We start from the raw sequence: 23,620 nt of genomic DNA, 5'->3' as shown, positions 1-23,620 counted from the left end.
TTTAGTCATTTCCCAATGTCCCAAGCAGTGATCGTAGTGAGCCACAAACTCCAAACTTAAATCTCCGTTCATCAAATGCCACGATGATGGACATGCCAATATCGCTTTCAAATTTTACAATTAATGGAAATGTAGCATTTAATCTTAAATAGTGCGTTAATAGTTAAGTTACTTCTTGCATACTGCCATTACCTGTCTTTCTGTCTTGCATACTTGGCTACTTGCTTGCTTTCCTTTTTACCCATTTGATGATCAGAGTGAATGGCTGATAATATTTCCTGTTATAAAAACTATTTAGGAAACTATCTGTGGACTTTAAATATGTGAAACTAAATGTTGCATCATCCTCTGGCCACACGCAATCGGTACGCAGTGCACTGGCCTCCTGAAATGATACTTTGTATCACGTAATGTAACGTTAAGCCATCATCTCACTTCCCTTCACTAATTACATGCTGCGGTCAAGTCGCTCTGGCCACGTTACTTGGCAACGTCTGCATAGGGAGATATTAAACAGTCCGCTCAGCTGTGACTTGTAAAACAAAAAACAACAACACGATTTTAACTCTAAAACACGTTTACACAAAGTAATAATGATTGATTGAATATTTATTTCTTTCGTAAGTGACAGTGGTATCAGCGGGATAATGCCCGACGAGGTGTCCATTATCAGAAATTAATGGACAAAGCGGAGGCTGAACCGTCCTCCGCTTCGCGTCGGATGGTTGCTTCCGCAAATCCTTACTAATTAGACAACAAGACCGCAGCAAGGAAGAGCATGAAACAGGCAAAACGCAATAACTGAGTCAGTAAAGTTTCCAAAAACAATAAAAACGGAATAAAAAATCAACAGGTTGAGATTTTCAAATGAGTACAATTCGCCGGTTTTTGTGACGAGCATGCACTCAAAGCGCGCTCACAACGTGGAGGCGCTGTTGGATTCCGCACTTCTCTTGTTTTTATGGTAGGGCTAATACAATTCTTGGTGGGGCTCTACCCTGGCGACGCCTATGACTATAGATGATGCCACCTGGGAAACATCAGTGAGAAGAAACAACTCTGCACCAGAAACTTGGAGCTGTTGGCGGCCACACTGACACAGGTTTTCACATGTTATTGCCGTGACTGTGTACACATGCGAAATAGTGCAAAATTATAAAAAAATATATGAAACTGTGCACAAATAGAACATTTGAATAACCTAAACAATTGTGCAAAAATAACAATATTCTAACATTCAATATAAGACAGTGAGTCAGTAAAAAGAATCATGAGTTTTGAACGATTGACTCATGAATCACACATCACTACAGATCAAATCCACCCTGTCTTCTCTCAGTTTCAAAACCAGCACCCCCAATCCCTCCTCCTCATCTCCGGTGACTTTAATCATGCCTCTCTCAGTGGGTCTACGTGATGAGATTAATTCGATTAGAGCATAGTTGGATTATGCCAGAGATGTTCACAAGTCTTTTTTGCAAGTCTCAAGTCTTTGGTCACGAATCCAAGTCAAGTCTCAAGTCTCTAAAAAATAAAAGTCTCTTGTCTCTTCTGCTATTCAGTCTGTTAAGAATACTGCACAGCTATATCTAAGAAATTCAAAGCATTCACTGTATTATTATCACTCCTTTATCTATTAGCATACAGTATCAGTACTGATTAGTTGTTTGTTATATGATCTCTTTAAACAAGCTATTGCATTGCAATATGAGGAAAAACATCACACTATAGTGAAATGCAAACAACTACAACAAGCAAGAAGATTAGGCTGGACAGTGTCGTCACACTCAGTCTGGCTCTGTTAGGGCGCATAAGACCTGCATGACTGAACACCCTGTTCGGTGGCAAGAACAGAGAGCACTATCAGAGCCACAAGATAGAGCCTTGAGAAGACCTTTGCATTCCTTTTCCAGAAAACTAGGCAGTCTGCTTCTTCTTCTTCATCAGAGCACACCTGGATGTAATGAATGAGCTCAGCCTTGACAGATGATACATGGTCATCCTTCTTGTTTTTTTTCTTCCTGTAGCCAGTGAAAAGGTGTGGAGTTTTAGCAGGTGGCTCGTCCTTATCATCCTCTACACTGTTCTCAGCAAGTATGGTGACTTTCTGAGCCTCAGCCACAACAAGGTCTGAAAAAGTTTCACAAAATCATTGTTAGTTACATTATAACGTTGACAGTGGTGATGGTTAAGTTCATGAATTATAAGTAAGTCTAAATGAGATTTTACTGATGTTATGAAAGCGAGAAAAGATTTAAGTGCTTGAAAATTTGGGAGGAGAAGGAAATGTATACAATGTATTGAATTATCTATTAACTTGGTGCCTTAAAACTTCAAGCCCTGAATGATGCATAATGTGATGATAATGTGTTTGGAAATGGAGGGCATTCACCTACCTATTATCATCTCCTTCACCTCACTCTTGACTTCATCTGGTGCAAGGACATCTTTCTCAAGCCTAAAGAAGCAGAATGATGGGCCTAGTAGTGCAGACATCATGAAGACACTATCTACAAATGGAAGATCTCCTGCAGGTTGAGCTGAGTCATCCATTCTGACATTTGCAAAGATCCCCCTGGAAACGGCGTTGCAGTGACCTCTGGAGAGCCTTTGCGAAACCGACCAGATGCCGAGTCGTACTCAGCATACTGTTCTGTTGAGGTGGCTATGGAGTGACAGAACGCAAGGCAAAGCCGCACTTAGAGTCACCACTTTCTCCCCTTGTGTGAGGTCTGTTGCTTGAAGAAATGGGGCCAGGATTTCCACAAGCTCTTTCAGCTGACTCCATTCTCTTGCTGATAAGTACAGGCCTTTATGTCCTTGGGCTTCCAGAAGAGTATTTAGGCTTTGAGGATCCAGGTCAGTGATTGCCTCCACAAGGCGGAGAGTTGAATTCCATCGTGTTGATACAGCAGAGGGGATGCTTTGATTGGCTCCATACAGTCCCTCAAATGCTTCTTTCAGCCCGCAAGTGGAATGAAGTAAACTGCAGAATTTCGTCACTTTTGCCAGTGCACTGTTCAGAGTCTCCTTCAGTCCATCTCGCACACCAAGCTGTAATGAATGTGCAAAGCACTGTAGTCGCTGTTGATGGCAGCTGCTCAGGATAGTTTCCACATCGTCCTGGAAATTCTCACTTATATCCTCCCATAAGTTGCTGTTTTCCAGGTTGTCTTCACCATCTTCACTTTCAGTTGTTGCAGAGGGGAAACAATATACCTCACATATCTCCTCAATTTCTCACTGATTCTTTCTCCAGTGGGTGACCCTGTGAATTGCTCACAACTTAAGAGAACTGTTGCATGCTTGGGTTGTTTTTCTCTATATCAATGAAGTGGGCTGTTACCCCTAAAAAGCCAGGCATGCTTCGGTCAGTCCAGATATCAACCGTCACAGACACATTGTCTGTCTTTTCTAATTTGGATTTGATCTTGGACTCTTTGTCTGCTGCAAGCTCACTCAGACGTCTGGTTACGGTGCTTCGACTTCCTGGGCAGTATCTCTCCTCTACCACTGACATGTCAATAGGCAGATTGCATGAAATGACAAAATCCTGTATTATGGATTCAGTAATGGCCTTCTCTCTGGGATGGCTCTGGCTGTATATCTGCACACCTTTTGTCTGACTCAAGAATGCATCAAGGCTGCTCTGTCCCTTTCCACTGGGGTGGTTTTTCAATTTGTTGAATTCAGAAAACCTGTATATGAACGACATGGAAAATGAATGTCAATTATAGTCTAATCAATCTTTTATTTCTGAATATGGAGAGGGTTGCTAAAAAAATACAGACTAACTACAAGTAACAGGAAAATATTGCTAACATTATTAGTCATGCAATAATAACTAATCATCTAATCACACAGAATTAACACCATTTACCAGCCAAATGCTGGTAAATCATGCAAGTGGCTGGTACTGTATGCTGCACTCACCAACCAAAAATAACAATGGTAATCTACTGAGTTGGTGGTAAATTTTCAACATTCACTAGGCTAGCTATTTGGACAGTGCAGTGGACAAAAAAGTTAAGTTTGACCTCTGCAACCATATGGTTTAATTACACTGGGTCTCTAATGACATATTTTAAGTCTACTAGAAATGAGACTATTCCTCTATCCTGTCGCTCAAATGTATTTTTCTATGTTTAACATCAGCCAGTAGATGGCAACAACGGAACCATTGTGTATCGTCCACCTGGTGTATCGTCCACCTGGTGTATCGTCCACCTGGCCCTTATTCTCAGTTTCTGTCTGAATTCTCAGAGTTTTTATCCCAGTTAGTGCTGAGTACAGATAAAGTCATTGTAGTGGGTGACTTTGATATTCATGTAGATGTTGAAAATGACAGCCTAAATATTAACTTTAATTCTATATTAGACTCTATTGGATTTTCTCACAGTGTTCACAGACCTACTCACTGCCTTAATCATACCATTGACCTTGTGCTGACTTATGGCATTGAGAGTGAACAGTTAACAGTGTTCCCTCATAACCCTGTCTTGTCTGACCATTTTTTAATAACTTTTGAATTTACATTACTTGACTATACGGCTTCTGAGAAGAATTTTACATATAGAAGGTGTCTATCAGAGAATGCTGTAACCAGATTTAAAGAGTTGATTTCATCATCCTTTTCTTCACTGCATGTGCAGATATGACAGAGGACAGCTACCTAAATTTTACTCCAGTAGAACTTGACTCTCTTGTTGACAGCACTATAGCTTCAATGCGTACAACACTGGACAATGTTGCCCCTCTGAAAAGGAAGGTAATCAGTCAGAAGAGGTTGGCTCCTTGGTATAATTCACAGCTGCGTGCGTTAAAGCAGACTGCAAGAAAGCTGGAGAGACAGTGGCGTTCCTCTAATTTAGAAGAGTCTCAATTAGTCTGGAAAGATAGTTTAATAACGTATAAGAAAGCACTTCGTAAAGCTAGAACTGCGTATTATTCATCATTGATAGAAGAGAATAAGAATAATCCCAGGTTTCTTTTCAGCACTGTTGCCAGGCTGACAAAGAGTCCGAGCTCTGTTGAGCCATGTATTCCTTTAACTCTCAGCAGTGATGATTTCATGAGATTCTTTATCAATAAAATTGTTTCTATCAGAGAGAAGATTAATGGAATCCTTCCCACTATTATCACTGATGTATCATCAAGTAGAGCAGCTTTAGAAGTATCTTTAGAACCTGATTTGTATTTAGACGGCTTCTGCCCAGTTGATCTTTCTGAGCTAACAACAGCAATAGTCTCTTCTAAACCATCAACTTGTATGTTAGACCCAATCCCAACCAGACTGTTCAAGGAGGTTTTCCCCTTAATTGACACTTCCATATTGGATTTGATCAATCGGTCTTTCTTAACAGGATATGTACCTCAGACTTTTAAGGTTGCTGTAATTAAACCTTTACTTAAAAAACCTACTCTTGATTCAGAAGTGTTGGCTAATTATCGACCTATATCCAATCTCCCTTTTTTGTCTAAAGATCTTGAAAAAATAGTTGCAGTTCAACTTTGTGATCGTTTACATAGAAATAATCTGTTTGAAGAGTTTCAGTCAGGATTCAGAGGGCATCATAGCACAGAAACAGCACTGGTGAAAGTTACCAATGATCTCCTCTTAGCCTCTGATGGCGGACTTGTTTCTGTGCTTGTCCTGTTGGATGTCAGTGCTGCATTTGATACGATCGATCACAGCATTCTGTTACAGAGACTTGAACATGTTATTGGGATTAAAAGAACTGCATTAGGCTGGTTTAAGTCATATTTATCTGATAGATTCCAGTTTGTTCTTGTAAATGAAGAATCATCCTCACACATTGGAGTAAGTCATGGAGTTCCTCAGGGTTCTGTGCTTGGACCAATTCTTTTTACTTTGTACATGCTCTCATTAGGTAACATTACTAGACAGCATGGCATACATTTCCATTGTTATGCTGATGATACTCAGCTGTACTTATCTATGAAACCAGATGAAACCAACAGGTTGGTCAGACTACAAGCCTGTCTTAAAGACATAAAGACCTGGATGACTCAGAACTGTTTGCTTTTAAATTTAGACCAAACCGAAGTTGTTCACTTTGGACCTGAGAGCTTCAGGGAGAAATTGTCTAGTTATATAGTTACTCTAGATGGTATTTCCTTGGCTTCTAGTTCTACAGTGAGGAACCTTGGAGTTATTTTTTACCAGAATTTGTCATATGACGCACATATGAAACTGGTTTCTAGGACTGCCTTCTTTCACCTTCGTAACATTGCTAAAATCAGGAACATCCAGTCTGAGGGTGGACTACTGTAATTCCTTATTATTGGGCTGTCCCACATATTCTCTGAAAAGCCTTCAGCTGATCCAAAAAGCTGCAACCAGAGTTCTGATGAGAACTAACGAGAAATCATGTTTCTCCAGTTTTAGCTTCTCTTCATTGGCTCCCTGTTAAATTCAGAATAGAATTTAAGATTCTTCTCCTCACATATAAAGCTCTTAATGACCGAGCTCCATCATATCTTAAAGATCTCATTGTAAGATATTTTCCTAACAGAGCACTTCGCTCCCAAACTGCAGGTTTACTTGTTGTTCCCAGAGTCTCTAAAAGTAGAATGGGAGGCAGAGCCTTCAGTTATCAGGCCCCTCTCTTGTGGAATAAGCTGCCAGTAAATGTCCGGGAAGCAGACACCCTTTCCACTTTTAAGATTAAGCTTAAAACATTCCTTTTTGATAAAGCTTATAGTTAGGGATGGCTCAGGTGATCCTGAAACATCCCATAGTTAAACTGCTATAGGCTTAGACTGCTTGGGGACCTCATCTGTCACACCTTTCCTCACTTTGCTCTCTTTTTCCCCCTGTTTAATTTCTCAAATGATTTTATGTGACATTATTGTGGTTATTAACTGGTGTTTCCCTGTTCCAACAGATATCCTTTGAATAGTGTTATGGTGTTTTTCCCCCCTCTTTTCCCTCTTTTCTGTCTTCTCAAACCCCAGCTGGTCGAGGTGGATGGCCACCCTTCCTGAGTCTGGTTCTGCCAGAGGTTTCTTCCTGTTAAAGGGAGTCGTTCCTTTCCACAGTCCCTCAGGCTCAGGACGGGAGATTGGACTGAAGACAAGTTTCGGTGCAATCTTTTGGTTTCCTTAGCTAGGATATTATTTTTTGAATTGACTCTATATGAATGAATTGGATTATGATTACAATTAATTGAATTCCAATTGGCTTGAATTGGAGTATATTATTTAAGTGCCTTGAAATGACAATTGTTGTAATCTGGCTCTATATAAATAAAATTGAATTGAATTGAATTGAACAGATGATTAACGTTGCTGCCCTTTTTTTAACGTCACGTCAGTTACGGAACCCGCTAAAAAAAAACAGTTTTTGCAGAGTCAAAAAGATGACAGAGATAGAGAGTTTGGCGGAGAGTTTTTGAAAATGGAATAGAGAGTGATTGAATGGGGAGAAGTTGAGGGGAATGAGATTGAAATGACCAGGAACAGAGATCAGAACAGAGAACGAAGAAGATGGAAAGACAGACAGACAGACTGAGCCAAAAGCCCCCTCCGGCGTAGAAGAGAGACCGGGTTCATGCAACTTTAAAGTCCACGAAAGTCATCCACAACGAAGGCCGTGAGACGCGAAGTCGAGAGAGACCCGCTGGCGTTTACCACCAGGGTGTAAGATCCACCCTGTTTTTACATTTCAGACGGTATGCGATGGGTCTTGAAAGAATTCACTGCTAAAATAGATATGGATTAATTAATGATTTAATTAATGATAGATTAATCCAAGCTGTTAGCCTTTAATTTCAAATAGCAACAAACCCAACTATTTGAATAATTCCAGTATCCATCCATTCCCTCCCATTAGTTATTTTCAATTCACTAAGTGTTTCCTATATAATCATCCTTATTAAAAGTATTTCTACTGTTGTCTTAAGGTTCATGTCTTTGGTCATATAATTTTAATAAATGGTTCATATATATATACCTATATAAAATCAACCGGTTTTGTGCACGTTTTTTTTTTTTTTACATATTTGTAAATCCGACCAAACGAGAATTCACGAGTAGTGAATATATGAGACCGGAATTAATTATTCATTAATAATTAATTTAACATTCCTGATTATTAAGATTCTGCCTTTTTCCTTCGATTAAAATAAAGTTAAATAAGACTTATTCAGATAGAGAGAACTTTTGGATAAATCCTTATTTCTTATCACATCACGCTAATATAGTGTGTCACTATAAGGGTGTGAATGTGTGTTTAGGTGTGATTGTCTCACAAGGGCCTGCTGTGGGTTGTTGTTATGTAGGTTTGAATACAGTTTGGTACATGTGTATACGTACATGTATGCATGCATATGTGTGTATATGTATGTATGTATATATATATATGTGTGTGTATGTATGTGTATATATATATGTGTGTGTATGTATGTGTATATATATATGTGTGTGTATGTCTGTGTATATATATATGTGTGTGTATGTCTGTGTATATATATATGTGTGTGTATGTCTGTGTATATATGTGTTAATTAATTTCTTTGTGAGTTTTGGATAAAAGCATAGAAATCAAGCAGGAAGGCAACTATAAAGGCAATTAGAGGGAGAAGGGATATGAAGAAGCAAAACTTATTTATTCATACCCCCTTTTCACACAAATTGCATTAATTAATGTCATATCTGAAGGTATGTATATTTACAAGTTTATTCAATAGGAAATTTAGTTTATTTTAGTAGTTTCTATTCATGTTCAAATTTATATATGAATATGTAATGCGATGTTGAGCTAATACTGGTGAATATGTATATGTTGTTTGGGATTGTTCTTTTTGTAACTATTGTTTACGCTGATTGGACAAACTCGATGCACAACGGCGACTTCCGGGTGACACATAATGCAAAGTCCAATTCACCATGTGCTTCACCGTCCACAAGCACGTTTAGTGTGACTAGTTATCTCGGGGTCTTAATCCGATTACAAGTAACACGATCCGGTCCAATGTTTTGTCAGACTAAGGTGTATACAAGAACTTAATAACTCAATCTTACTGTAATTTCGCCATTAATCCGATTTTTACAGTGCCATGTAACCCGACTGAATGTTCTCTGCTCTCCCCACCTTCACCCAGTCTATGGAATGCCATACAACAAAACTTTGGACCTGCTGTATGTAGACATCAAGGATGCATAACACATCAGGAAGGGGAAGGACAGCTACAGGAGGAAACTGGAGAAGCGTCTGGAGCAGAACAACACCAGGGATGTCTGGAGAGGGCTTCAGACCGTCACAGGCCACGGAGAAGGAACGGGCAGAAAACAAGCCACCGAGGACAAGGACTGGGCAGATGAACTGAATCTGTTTTTCAATCTGTGGGGTCCCTGAGCAGCTCCTTCAACTGCAGACTGTTACACCCACGCTGTAAGAAGGAGAGGTTCCGCAGGTCCTTCATCCCGGCTGCTGTCAGGCTCTGCAACACCTGCACCACCTGATAATGTTGTAGTTTCCTGTTCATGTCTCTACTCACTACTACTCACCATGGCTTTATTTTTATATTTATTTATTCTGTATTTGTATTTCTAATATTTTAATACTTATATTTTCACTTACCACAGTATTTATATCACGGTCACTTTACATTGCAATATTTCTTATTTAATTTATGCCTTGCAATATTATTTATATTATGATCACTTACTTTTGCAATATTACTTATATTATGATTATGATTACATTACAATACTTTTTATATCACGCCACTTTTTTTATCCTTAGTACTTGTTTTTGCACATTGTCTGTTTGCAGGGTGATTGTTTTCTTGTTTATTGTGTAGACATTTAGTTTTTTTATGTCTATTTTTTTTTTACTTTAATTTTGTAGTGTATACTACACTTTTCTTTTCTGCTGCTGTAATAAGTAAATTTCCCCGTTGAGGGATGAATAAAGCATATATCTGATCTTATCTAAGTGTTCAATTTGCCGTATAACCGTATTTCAGGACATGCTACCATTGTTGAAGTCCTGCATTTTCTCCAGGCAAATTATTCCCACGACTTTAGTGAGGCACTGTTTGATGAAGTCACTGTCTGAGCAAGATTTCCCGTGTAGGGCAATGAGTTGAGCTACTTCGTAAATGGCTCTTGCTTCATTTTCTTGAGCTTTGTTAGCACGAAACAAAAACTGTTGCTGCGTTAGCAAGCTAGCTGTCATTCGCTCGACTTTCTCCTCCCGCTCGGCGCAAGTGTAGGACGTGAAGGTCTGATGTTTTGTTTAATAATGCCTTCGTACATTGTACACTTTCATCAAAGCAATACTCTCATTGCAAATCAAACAAACACAATTCCCCTTGGTTTCTATGAAAAAATATAAATTTTTCCACTGCGTCTGAAATTTTCTGCACTCGCTTGCAATTTTTCATCTCTTTGGTTGCGCCATTTCTGGTGACCCTGAGCAATTTTTTTCTTTGATTGCTTGCTTTGTGGAGATGCCGCCTTGTTTAAGGACGTAGCTCCATCTACTGTTTAAACTAATAAGTACAACATAGGTAACCACAAATATTATGTGTGGGCCATTGTCCATTCGATCTTTAGACTTTGATACGGGCCAATTAACAATGAATGGTGGGCCGCAGTTGGCCCACGGGCCGTAGTTTGGTCACCCCTGTCATAAGATGCGCGATCTACTCATTCTTGGAGGCTTAATGTCGTAGAACTGACTTATGTGTCATTCTGTGCCTTACGTAAATAAAATAAAGAAGCTTAGACCAAGACCGCTTATTGATTTATTACAAATAACAAATATATATATTTGTACAATTAACATATTTAACTTTACATGGTGAATACATTCAGAACAGCAGAGGATATACTGTCTTATTCTGAAAATGTGTTGCCCTTCGAAAGTGAACCACTATTACATTGATTGACGCAAATGTGGAATTATTGAGAGGATCCATAAGATCTATCAAAAAGTCAATTGGAGCGAACAGAGATTACATTTATCTCTCTAGCTTGCTGTTTAAAATTTTAAGTACATTTGTTGAGTGATGTTATTGTGTTTTAGGGAGAGAGAAATAATGCAAGTTTGTGACTCCTCGAGCTGTGTGAGGTCAACTATACTTACATATATTTGAAAATATGCTTTGCAAGTTCAAATTCCACACAGATGCTCAGGTGCTTCTCACCAGTAATACTTCCATATAATTGTCCTATCATTTAATTGTTTCAGTAAACGCGTTTTTTTTATTATGTTTCATATTTTTGTTTTAGTTGCTGTACTGTTGAATAATGTTGTTAGAATTGAGCCTAAAGGTACATTGTAGTATAAGTATTACAATGTATTCGAGAGTACCTAAATGTAAGAAGATTGGGCTGTCTGTGAAATGCATCTTGAGTTGATTGAACTGACCAATCAGCAGTTTGACTGGGCGGAAGCTGGAGAGGTTCCGTTACCTCTAGCCAATCAATGCGAAGCCACGTTGTTTCCTGGCATTTTTGAATTGAGCTCGAACAGAAGATTGACACTCCCTTCGTTATTTCAACTTAGTTATCTGTCAACAAACTAAAGGAGATACTTTGGATTATCCTCACGCTATAGAAACAACATGCATTGATGCGTTATCGGATAATTTTGTCTTATTAATTAAGATGTTGGGATCGAAGAGGAATTTTCAGGAATTCTCAGTTGTGTTGTTGACTTACTAGCTCTGTTGCTAGCTAAGTTAGCTCGATAGCTTATCGAGGTTAACTGGTTCAACGACCGCCGGCTTACTTTTTAAAATTGTCTTGTATATATATTATTTACGGCACCCAAGTATTGTAACACTCGGTAAGTTTAATATTGTTGCTAATATGGGTGTGTGTGTGCGCGCGCTCATACGTGCACGTTATGTCCTCGTAAGAAGCAAAACATTAAACGCTAACTTATGCTGAGGTCTATGCAAGGCTTTTAGTGGTGAAAATAGATAACATTGTTTGGGCTACCTTTGATGTAAATTCTACAGCCATTTAAAGTATTTCATCAATATTTACTCCGAGTTATATAATGACAAAAGAAATAGTGTTATTTTTAGGTGATCTCCCGTTGTATTATCACCACTAGGTGTATGCTTCCATTGCTTGTTCCACCACTGTTCGTTGGTCACGTACAAACCAACTACACTGACCAGCATTTCACAGCAATGCCGGAAGAAGCTATAGTGTGAATGTTACTTTTGCTTGAGCTAAACGTAAACTTGATTTCGTTTTTGCCACATTGTGCTCTCCCTCTGTGTGCCTCCGTTCACTCCCAACAATCTTAATAGGTGGAGAATTTGGTGCATCCTTGAGATTCTGCCATGGCTGACAGCAGCATGGTGACTTTAGGGACAGCCCAGAGTCTGCTGGTGGATTCTTCCGTTTATGATTCCAGGATTGTTGAAGTCACTAAGGATCATACATTTCTGGGTATGGCATATGAAGATGGGGAAGGTAAGGTTTCATGGGTCACAACTTTTCCTTCTCTCCTCAGTTCATCCTCGTTAATTTTTTTTTCTTTTTTTTGCTGCATTTAATGTTCTCCATCCCATTTTCTTTTTGTGTGGATTTTGGAATCAATCCCCTTTCCATTTCCCTCTTGTTTATTCAGGCTCCATCCTTTTCCTCTTTCTCAGATATTTTGCCAAAAGTGGAGACCCGGGTTGTTCTGGTGGGAGAGGCAGGCCGAAATGCATCACTCGTGAAAGCACTGCAGGTATATCATTCTTATATTAATCCTGTTATTAACTGGCATCCTGTAATGTAGCAGGCCTAATATCACCTGAACTTGTCAACATTATTGTTGCACTTTGTTTATTTAGAGCAGAGAAACGATCATTTAGGAATGATTTTATGTAATATTAGGTTTAACCTTCTTTGTTTCATGGTCTATGTAAAGTTATCTTCACAATTGTCTATAATGGACAACGAAATTAAAACTATTCACGCCATTTCAGTCGAATTTTTTTTATCAACCTATAAATAGAACATTGAGGTTATTTGAATTGGAGCCCTCTGTGCTTCAACAGTAGGAAAGAGGAAATGGGAGTGTTGAGTTCCCAAGAGTCATGTAAAAGACAACCGGGTTAAGGCTGAGGTTCACAGACACCTGTGATGAAGAGATTTGCTTGGTGGTTTTTATACAGGATCCAGCAAGCATGCTTTACCACTTGGTATCTAGCATTGACCTGAATACCATTGTTTATTTTCACAGTGACATTTAGCACATGCATATAGAAAAAGTGTCAACTTTCGAAAGTCAAAAAATAGTCAAATAATTCCTTTGAGATTTTATGTAGTGTTTTCACATGCACATCTCTATGCATGCAGTTACAGTCAGTCTAATTAAACTCTGAACCGCCATTATTTTTTATATTCAGTTCTACTTTGAGTGAAGGTTGACGTGCACTTGTCAGCCGCATTTACTCTTGATTTCTCATGGAGATTTTTAAACTACCTCCATTTTTAAAATCTGCAAGATCATCTGGTGAGGTAATATGCATGGTTGCATTAACAGTTGAATTGAATTTAACTTGGCCGTTTAATTTGTCCTCAAACACAGTTCTTTTCCAAGTGTACATGTATGAGAGTGATATCAAGTTTGTAAACCAATGATTACCAAAGCTATGGACTGTGTAGAAAAAGAAAAAAAAACCTTCATGACATTCTGCTACCTCCAACTTTCTCTGTAGGAGATCATTCTATGTGAGTGCAGATGAATTCAATGCACAGACATTGTCTCTCTGTTCTATGAATGGTAATTTCTGTCAGGTGATGCTGCTATTAGAGTAGAGTGACTCATAATCTTAATCTTCTATCACAGCTTTTTAACCGAGATATGTCTTGGTCTATTCGAGTCGAGTTGAATGTGCGCTTGCAGGTATGATCTGAACCTCAACCGCATTAGCTTGATTTCAAATGAATTTGATTGAACACGCATGCTTTGTTGCATTTTAAAAGTCTGGTCTTGGTTGGATATATATATATATATATATATACATTTATTTATTCATATATATAGAGAGAGAGATAGATTGGGTTGTTAATGTAAATATAAAAACATTTGCATAGAGAAGGCATATTTGTCTGCTACTATGTTGATAAGAGTATTAAAAAAATATCTATTTAAGGTGCATTTAGAACATTAAAATGTATACATATTTTGTCATTAATCACAAGTTAACTATAAACAATCTATGGATTAATCATGATGAAATATTTTAATCGATTGACAGCCCTAATTAACAGCTATTTTATATTATAAATAGTCCTGGGTCACTACTGCCTCTGGTGTACCCAGTGTCTGTAGGGATAGGCTGTAGCTCCCCCCGCGACCCTGAATTGGATTAAGCGGGTATAAGAAATGGTTGGATGCTGATTGTCCTTGTTGTTTTCTCTTCTTAACCATATGTTTTTCTCTATTCTTTTAAATGACGTCCACTTCTTGGTGATTGGTTTTTACAGGCCATCAGACTAATGGAGGTACCTGTGGTAAAGATAAAGCAAGGCGAGGCTGGTGCTAATGAGAAAATGATTAAATCTATCGTCAATATGGTACAGTACAGTGCCTTCCACTCTTTATGACTGACACTTTGATGGGAACTTGGAAGTACTGCATGACCCTTAATTCACAGCGGGCACTAACTCAGTCACTGTGCATGATTAACTCACTGATGAATGGGTGAATATTTAAAAAAAAAAAGTAATTTAATAGCCTATTTGTGGGTCTAGTGCTTAAAGAGACATTTGCACTTAAATGTCAAATTTTTGTCTGAGGTATCATATTAAGTCATTTCGAAGGCTTTCTTTTTCTCTTTGATGTTTGGAATGACCGACTTATCTTGTTAATTTAGAAGCCATATTTGCAAATTAACCAATGGAAATCCAGTACATAAAAAAGTAAGACTAAATTAGAGGTTTTTCCCTGAGAAACTTTGACGTTTTAGAATCTTTTAAAGAATTAAAAAAAAAAAAGTCTTTGTTAATGTTATATATTTCCTCTTTATGTAATTATTTTTTTTCATATCAAAATAAGAATATTGATTACAAATTAACATCATTACAAAGCAGAGGAAAACGCCTACCTTTGCCAAGACTTTAAAAAAGATCCATCGCTTCTATAAATAACTCTACATGTACGTTTGTGCAAGGCTAGTTAAAGCCAGGATATACACATGGCTCGCATGCAGATCTGTCCAAAAAGCAAGTGGATGTATTTTTAAATAAATAACTGTTGAATAAGCTATGTATTGTAACAACTATTTGACACTCTAACATGTGTAACATTTTTTTTTATTTCCTGAGGGAGTTTATTTTGCAACAAGTTCAATTAATAAACAATACTTTATTTTCCTCCTTCCACTGTCCCAGCACTTAGTTTGTGCTTTACAGTGAGACTCCACTGACTGCGTTTATACAACACTTTTCCAGTCTTCTTTGTCTCCACAGTCTCAATCTGTTCAGTGTTTTCTCAGAAAAGTGACAGAAATATTCTTGGGACATGTGAGATTTATATTCACTTTTTTAAAAGAGCTGGATTTCCTATTTGGTGGTGGACTGGTGTATTAAGAATAACAGTAATACTGCAAGATCACAGCAATCCATCAAGATCACAACTTTACTTACACAGAAATCTGAACTAGATTTGAATTCAAACAGTGTGAAAGTGTAATCTTATTTATTTATACGTTGTTATGTTTTGTGGGAGGCAGCTCTTCTGCTTTAGAGAAGAGAGAAAAAAAGAAAGAATTAAGTAAAGTTTTACAAGCTCTAAAGTCCACAAGTAATTTGTTTGTTTGTAAATTGTAAATTGTTTGTTTCATCAGTCACAGTCATCAACTGTGTACTTTTTAATGTTACCTTTATTTACACATTACACATCAGTTTTACACGTATCTTTGTTTCCATATCATGATTCTTCCTCCTCAGGATATTAACACCCCATTCATGTCGACCGATAACGTCCAGGAGTTTGGAGATGGAGAGAGTACGGAATTTGAGACAGTGTTTGTCTTGACAGCCTTTGATACTCCTGACTACAACTATCTCTACAAACGTGATAATCGTATAGTTGGGCCTCCTGTGGTCCTGCACTGTGCTGCAAAGGAAGAAGTGAGTTGTTGTTTTGTTTTTTTTTTTTGCAAGATCTGAGTCGTAAGATACAGCCTGGCAGTCTAGTTTTCAGTCTTTCTATTTAATTAGTTTATCCAGTTGTTTGACCTACAAGCTATGAGTTCATGATGTTGATCTTTAATTCTGCTAACTCAGAATTGAACTACTTTGTAGTTCTGACCACTGTATGATGTGACTAAAACAATTTTGAATAGACTCAGTTTTGTCTTTGTAAATAATTCTGCTATCAATTCAACCTTTTTCTTGCACTGATTTAGTTCCTTCTTCTCCTTGCAGCCTTTACAGTTTTCATGTCGTCCTCTTTACTGCACAACCATGCTGAACCTTTCACTGTGTTTCACTGGCTTCAGGAACAAAGAAGAAATGGTGAGGTTTTTTTAAAATTTATTTTTCTGACTTCGCTTAAAATCCAAACGAGCCCCAAATTAGCCTCATTCTAGTTTTTGTTTGCAAGGCAACAGCTGCCCTAACAAACATGGTAACAGCATTGTACCACGTATTGATCCCTTGCATGCATACATGTGGAAATCATGTAGTGTATTTGTTAATATCATCTGATTAAGGGTCATAATATATGCAAAGAAAAAAAATCTATTTTGAAATATCTTGAAAATGATATATTGAAATCAGAATGTTATGTATTGTCCTCTTTGATTATGATCTTGGTGTTCAGCTTGTGCTTATCTGGTGTCCATGTAGAAGAAGTTGGTGAATCTGGTTCATCACATGGGTGGGATAATCCGAAAAGACTTCAGCACCAAGGTTACTCATCTCATTGCATATTCCACTCATGGAGAGAAGTACAGGGTTTGTACATTCTTTTTTGTTTCATCTGATCTTACAATTTTATTTTCACACGGTGCATCTGTGAATGACACAATGAACTAGGAGTTGTTGATAATTTTAGATATTTGGCATTGTGATCTATATCCAAGATATTTATATTTTGTGTTCAGTTTTCAGAAATGTTTGAAATAGTATGTCACGATTTTAAACTGCAGAGTAGTCTTAAACTGCCAGTGGAATGAGAAGAGTAAAGTCATCCTTTTGTAATATTTGGGATTATCATGTTTTTAGTGAGTACTATAAAGCATTAAAAACATTTTTCCTTTCCTTTAAAGTCAAAATGCTTTTTCTTTAAATTGATTCCCAGGAAATGTAAGCTTGTAACGTTACAGCTAAAAAGTAATGTTTTAAGTTTTTAGTTCTGTTGTAACTTCAATGAAAAACGTCTTTGGCTGTGGTGAAGTGGTGAAGATCAACACGTCTATAGGTTTAGTGATGACTTAAACGTTTAAAATTAAAATTATTAAAAAATTTTAAATAAAAAAAAAAAAGAAAAATCAGCATTCAATTGTGATGGAGACGACAGATGTTTGGTGGTTTTAGCTATATCTACATGTCAAAAGATCATTTGGTCATAAAGTTATCAAGGAGGTCTTACTTTGTTGTCAAATGCCTATATTTAGAGTCTGTTGTTTAACACCATACTCTTCTGAAAAGGGGCACGGTCAGCAGTATCTCATTTAATTTAAGACTGAAAACACTGCAAGTCCTTTTAGAACAGAACTGAAACCATGTGATTAGGAGGAACAATCTACCTGATGTGAACGCTAATCATGGTTTGTCCATAGCAAACACCTTGTTTAGCATAAGGATGCCCATATGTGCACCTGGCTCAAGGACACCCAAAGCTGCTCATCAATGATTGATTTAGTAATCGCGTTATCAGATCTCTGACCACATGTCTTTGACACTTGGGTAAAGAGACTGATCCACCATCTGGTGGTGAGTTAGTCACAGGGATGCAGGAGAGGCTTGCTACATCATGCTAACCTTAAAGAACAAAAGAAAAAAAAAAGAAACAGGTTTTTGTATTGTGCTTGAAGTGGAGAATGTACCTCTTAGGTGATGCATAGTGATTCTGAGTAACAGTGTGACGAAGGGTAATGAGGGGAGAATTAAGAAATAATTCCCTTATGATACAACAGCCTTCATGAGATCTTTTTGATCTTCTCCCTCTCCCTCTTAACCTTGTCTCACAGCTGGCAGTGTGCATGGGGACTCCCATCCTCACTCCTTTATGGATTCAGAAGGCTTGGGAGAGAAGAGATGATCTGTAAGTTGACAGCACTAATACACTTACAGTTTTTGGGACAAAGTCACATTTTGTTTTTGAATGACCCCTCTGCTCCTCAGTGTAAAATTATGATTCAAACAATTTAGACTTGATTAAAATTCACGTTCCAGACTTTCATTCAGTCATTTTCATTCATGTAGAATTTACAACACTTTTTATGCATAACCCCCTTCATTTCATGATGTACAGGACAAAGTAATGATACTTTAAAGCAGCCATGTTCAGTACCTTTTTGCATATCCCTTACATGCAGTGACTGCTTGAAGTTGGTGATACATAGATTTAGATATCTAGATGGATAGATCTATAGAGAAAGAGAGAAATATGTAATGTTTGTGTATGTGTATATGTGACATCAGTCATACAGGCATGTCAATGATGTAGAAGTTCAGAAATGATGTTTCATAGTAATCTTTTTTTTCTTCCTCCCTAATTTCATAAGGAATTTTCATGCAAGCAAAGAGGAGTTTCGAACCAAGTTCAAAGTTCCTCCTTTCCAAGACTGTATACTCAGTTTTTTGGGTTTCTCTGAAGAAGAAAAGGCCAACATGGAGGAAAGGACTCTTAAACATGGTGTGTGCCCCAATGGACCAGCTACAGTTTTACAGTAACAACAGTTTTACTTTGTAACAGGATGATAAATGACAACACAATTATTATTAATTGTACTGAAGGACTTAAAAACTAGTGTTGAATAAATACTTTTATAGTGAAGCTTGATAAATACGCACAGAGTTGCGATCCTTCATCCATTTTCATTTTATTTCTTTGTGACCCGACTTCCCAATTCGGTGTATCTCCAAAAATTGTTTGGGAAGGGAATGACAATTGTGATGCTTCCATATACATTGTCTGGCTGTGGTGGCTGTTTTCTCTTTGGCTTCTACAGAGACACCACACTTCACCATTATATCTGGGGTGTGGTAGACAAGCAGATTGAATGAACCTCTTTAGAATGCACATACCATGACAGGTTTGGATGACTACACTTAGGATGTTGCTCTTGCTACTCTGTAGAAAATTACAGCCTTGCTCAGGAATTTAGACTTTTTAGTTCCCTTTAGAAGCCCAGAATGTGTATGTATATATAATCTTTCATCAATCTTTTCCTCTGCGAAAGGTGGCAGGTACCTTGAAGTTGGAGATGAGAGATGTACACATATGGTGGTGGAGGAAAATTCAGTAAAGGAGCTTCCAATTTCACCCAGTGAGAAACTCTTTGTGGTCAAACAAGAGGTAAACTGCCACTGATGCACCATAACATTAGATAATTGTACACCCATGGTCAATAACCAGACACAAACCACCTGTAGTTGACCCTGTTTCCATCAATTTGCCATTATTGCAATATTGCAATATTATTAACTGACCATTGTGTAGGCTCGTCTTTGATTTCATATTCATCACCTTGTTGTTCAGCAAACATTAGCCACCACATTGTTACTAAATGTAGTAAAAACAATTGTTTCTCTTGTAAAAGTGGTTCTGGGGAAGCATTCAGATGGATGCTCGGGCTGGAGAATCCATGTATCTATATGAAAAGGTGAGTTATGATTGATTGATAATATTTATCTATGTAATTACATTTTTCTGTCTCTTTATCGAGCGCATCTCTCTGTCAAGAATGAAAACAGAAAGATAAGATAGGTTTGATTAATTACCCTTCTCAAAAGTTCTTATTCAGATAGAAGTTTCTCTCCCTCTTCATTTGTTCTGTAATTGTCATGATGACCTGATGATGAATCTGGTGACCAGTACTACTGAAGCACACCATACTTTTAAACTTTGAATAACCCCAGACAGAAACTCTGCTGTGAATTAAATACATATGTTTTCAGTTGTTTTTAATGCACTGATCTCACATCTGCATTGACTGTGTTGAGCATGACACTTTAGCTACGCTATGTTGCCAAAAGTATTCACTCACCCATCCAAATAATTAAATTCAGGTGTTCAAATCACTTCCATGGCCACAGGTGTATAAATTCAAGCACCTAGGCATGCAGACTGCTTCTACAAGTGTATATATATATATTATATATATATATATATATGGATGGATGGATGCCCTATCCTTATTAATCTGTGTTTTTGTCAAATTTCCCTTCAGAACGACAGCCCAGTCATGAAGAAAGCAGTCTCCTTATTGTCCCTCACCACTCCCAACAGTAACCGTAAGCGTCGGCGTCTGAGGGATACGCTGGCTCAGCTCACCAAGGAGACAGAGATTTCCCCCTTTCCTCCACTATGTAAACGGCCATCAGCAGAGTACTCCCTCTCCATTGGTTCACTGCTTGACATCTCTAACACTCCTGAGACATGCAAAGCCTTGGCAGGTGAAAGTCAGAAGAGAATTATGGGTAAAAAAGAAATCCCTCCTTTTTACTTGACCACTTTGTGCTTGTGTTATGGCTGATTGTTTTTCTTTCATAAGAGAATATACACACCCCTCTTCATTTCAGAAGACATATTAGGAGACAGTACTGTGACCAGGAATAGAACAAGAAGAAGGAAAACCAGAGAAGGGACAAGTAGAGCAGACAGGAAAGAGAAGAGGAAAAGGTCCCACCTGAGTAAAAGTACCTGTCAACTACCAAATGAAGAGCGACAGCAAGAAGCTTTTGGAGGTTAGGTTTTGGTTAAAGGTTTAGTCCATTAGATTTTGAACATTAAAACAGCCGTTTGCTGTAGAAATATAGAAGCATAACGACATCCTTACCCCTGCATGAACTGTCACTCTGTGTTTGTGTGTTACAATCTGAACTCCTCTGATCAAGGATAGTACAAAGGAAGTTGACAATAGTAAGTGTGAGTCCAGGTGCAGTCTTGTGCATGAAGTTTACAAGATATTTGTGAATTTATTAAGCATGTTTCTTGACTAAAGCTTCTTTAATCACTGGAGCTTTTCTCTGGGATTTTATCCTCTGGACTAAACCCTGACCTGTGTGAAACGGTTAAAAGAGCCAAAAAGGAAGAGAAGTCCCTGCTAAGGCTACATACTATCAGCACTAAGCTTTATCCCTCCCAAAGCCAGCTCCTTCAACCTTATTTATTTGTTTAAATTTGTGTTTATTTAGAAAAGGCTCTATGCATTTCCAACAGGCATGTAGATCAAAGTTCTATACACTACATTGACAACAGCAAGAAAAATGTTCCATATATAAAAATCACATGAAATCAGACCTAAAGATGAAAATCGATACCAATTCATCTCAAACAAAGAAGAAGCCAGTGATGAGCCAGCACTGGTAACTGAACAGTCAATGGTGGCAAACTTGTTTCTGCCGCTTGGCATCTGTAGTCTTGGGCAGCAGCCACAGACTGCTGACACAGAATTAACCCACATGTCAGTGGTAGGTTGCGGTATTGTACGACCCAATCTACAGAAATGTTTTTGGTTTTTTTCCCCCTTCCACTCAGGTTGGACATCTGGAGTGAATAAACTGCAGCAGACCAGCTGCTTAATTCAGACCATCCATTTATGACATTAGCAAAAAACCAACTCTTCTTTGTTAACGTTTTTGTTTGTAATTAAGTTTGTTCTAATTGAATAAGCATTCGGTGTACCTAAATATTTCTATGCTTTGACTTTTCTGCACAGCTAACTGAATCTTTGACATTTAAAAGAATTGCCCAAGTTTTTATAAAAATTATACTTTTGGTTATTTTGTGGTCTTTCCAAACTAATGGTTCCTCTTAGCCAAAGCTCTATTACCTTTTATACACCCTTGCTGGGGGCTGCACGGTGGTGTGGTGGTTAGCACCATCACCTCATAGCAAGTCCCAATCCCAGATGAGTTCTTTCTGTGTGGAGTTCGCATGTTCTCCCCAAGTATCCGTGGGTTCTCTTCGGTTTCTCCGGCTTCCTCTCACCACCCAAAAACGTGCATGTCAGATTAATTGGTGACTCTAAATTGTTCCTAGGAGTGTGTGTAAGCGTGGATGGTCGTTTGTCTCTGTGTGGCCCTTTGATGGACTGGCGACCTGTCCAGGGTGTACCCTACTTCTCGCCCAATGACAGCTGGGATAGGCTCCAGCCCCCCTCCCTGGGTGGGATTAAGTGGGCATAGAAAATGGATGCATGGACACCCCTGCTGTAAAAATGTTGATTTTTAAGAATGTCAACATAATAGTTATGTTACTTTCAAATGGCAAATTGGTAGCATTCCATAAAACTCCAACACTACTGTCTGAATGTAAGTAGTCATTAAGGAAGACCTTGTGACACACAAGTTATGTCTTTATGTCACTTTACAAGAATCGACAAATCTGCATACGGCATGCAACATCCAGTGTGTGTGAAAATGTTATTTTTCATGTTATCCTCTTCCGAAATTGGAAACTCGGGATACAATTACCAGTACATCAGGTCTGTGCTTTAGGTTTACTTGGAGCACAATACAGATATTTGGAAAATTCAGCACAACTTTTCCTTTAGTTGGAACCATTAACGTTAAAGTTAGAGCCACTATTCAAAAACATTAGAATGCTGCGTAAAATTTATACAAACAAGGGAGGGGAAAAAAATAATCTGATTTGAGTGGTTTACAAAGTGGTTCACATGCTGCCATTATATGTACAAGATAAACAACATTTGAATAGTTTTATTCACATTTTACTGTTGTGAATAAAACATTGGTTTAAAAGATGAATTAGTTCACCATTTAGAGTATATTTATCTCCAACAATTTTGCAAATACATGTTCTATTTAATTTGATATTAGTTTAAGGACACAAGGCAATGTCCTCCTGTGCTTACTGCATTCTTTCTCCCTCCAGAGAGTTCGAAGGCATCCAAGAGTTCAACACCGGTGGTTTCCAAGCAATCCGCCAGGTGGCAGGTGTCCAAGGAACTCTACCAGACCGAAAGGAACTATGTTGACATTTTAAGCACTATACTGCAGGTAGGTGTGCGTCTCCACGATCAGTGGCGTATCCAGGACATTTTTACTGGGGTGACCAAGATGGTTTTAATGCCATATACACAGCCAACCGCGGTTCCAATCCTCGCTGGAGGTCCTTTGCTGCATGTCACATCCCCTCTCCCTCCCATGATTTCCTGTGTCGTAATCTTCAAATAAAGGTGTTTATGCTGGTAAAAAAAAAATAGATTTAAAAAAACCAAAAAACTTTTTTTTAAATTCCATTTCCACCTATTACAGTTCTCAGGAATCTCTGGTTATTTTAACAGGCCTATTTTCAATCAGTAATTATGTTCATGATGGGGTAAACATTTTCTAAGAGCCTTTTAAGTGGATCAAAGTCCTCATCTCTTCACAAGTTAGATCAGTGTATCAAACTTCAACTGCTCTTAACTCATCGTGTAGAATAACATTCATC

General features: G+C 38.0%; 1 protein-coding gene across 3 annotated transcripts in view; it reads left to right on the top strand.

Moving 5' to 3' along the window:
* The first annotated feature begins 11,502 nt into the window (after window positions 1-11,502).
* Window positions 11,503-23,620, top strand: part of ect2 (epithelial cell transforming 2) — a 39,084-nt gene continuing 26,966 nt past the window's right edge. The window contains exons 1-14 of one of the 3 annotated variants that reach the window (XM_072390212.1): window positions 11,503-11,821; window positions 12,297-12,462; window positions 12,645-12,724; window positions 14,473-14,562; window positions 15,937-16,119; window positions 16,417-16,506; window positions 16,840-16,947; window positions 18,186-18,259; window positions 18,723-18,853; window positions 19,401-19,516; window positions 19,761-19,823; window positions 20,391-20,640; window positions 20,743-20,907; window positions 23,060-23,184. In XM_072390212.1, coding sequence (XP_072246313.1) covers window positions 12,330-12,462; window positions 12,645-12,724; window positions 14,473-14,562; window positions 15,937-16,119; window positions 16,417-16,506; window positions 16,840-16,947; window positions 18,186-18,259; window positions 18,723-18,853; window positions 19,401-19,516; window positions 19,761-19,823; window positions 20,391-20,640; window positions 20,743-20,907; window positions 23,060-23,184 — 1,608 coding nt within the window. In that variant the 5' untranslated portion in view covers window positions 11,503-11,821; window positions 12,297-12,329. The remainder of the gene's footprint in view (window positions 11,822-12,296; window positions 12,463-12,644; window positions 12,725-14,472; window positions 14,563-15,936; window positions 16,120-16,416; window positions 16,507-16,839; window positions 16,948-18,185; window positions 18,260-18,722; window positions 18,854-19,400; window positions 19,517-19,760; window positions 19,824-20,390; window positions 20,641-20,742; window positions 20,908-23,059; window positions 23,185-23,620) is intronic. The other 2 variants (XM_072390213.1, XM_072390214.1) reach the window with 2 other exon arrangements.

This window comes from Leuresthes tenuis, unplaced genomic scaffold (assembly GCF_036924035.1).
Source record: "Leuresthes tenuis unplaced genomic scaffold, fLeuTen1.0.hap1 SCAF_7, whole genome shotgun sequence".
Lineage (NCBI taxonomy): Eukaryota > Metazoa > Chordata > Actinopteri > Atheriniformes > Atherinopsidae > Leuresthes > Leuresthes tenuis.
This window is presented reverse-complemented; position numbering and strand designations above follow the sequence as displayed.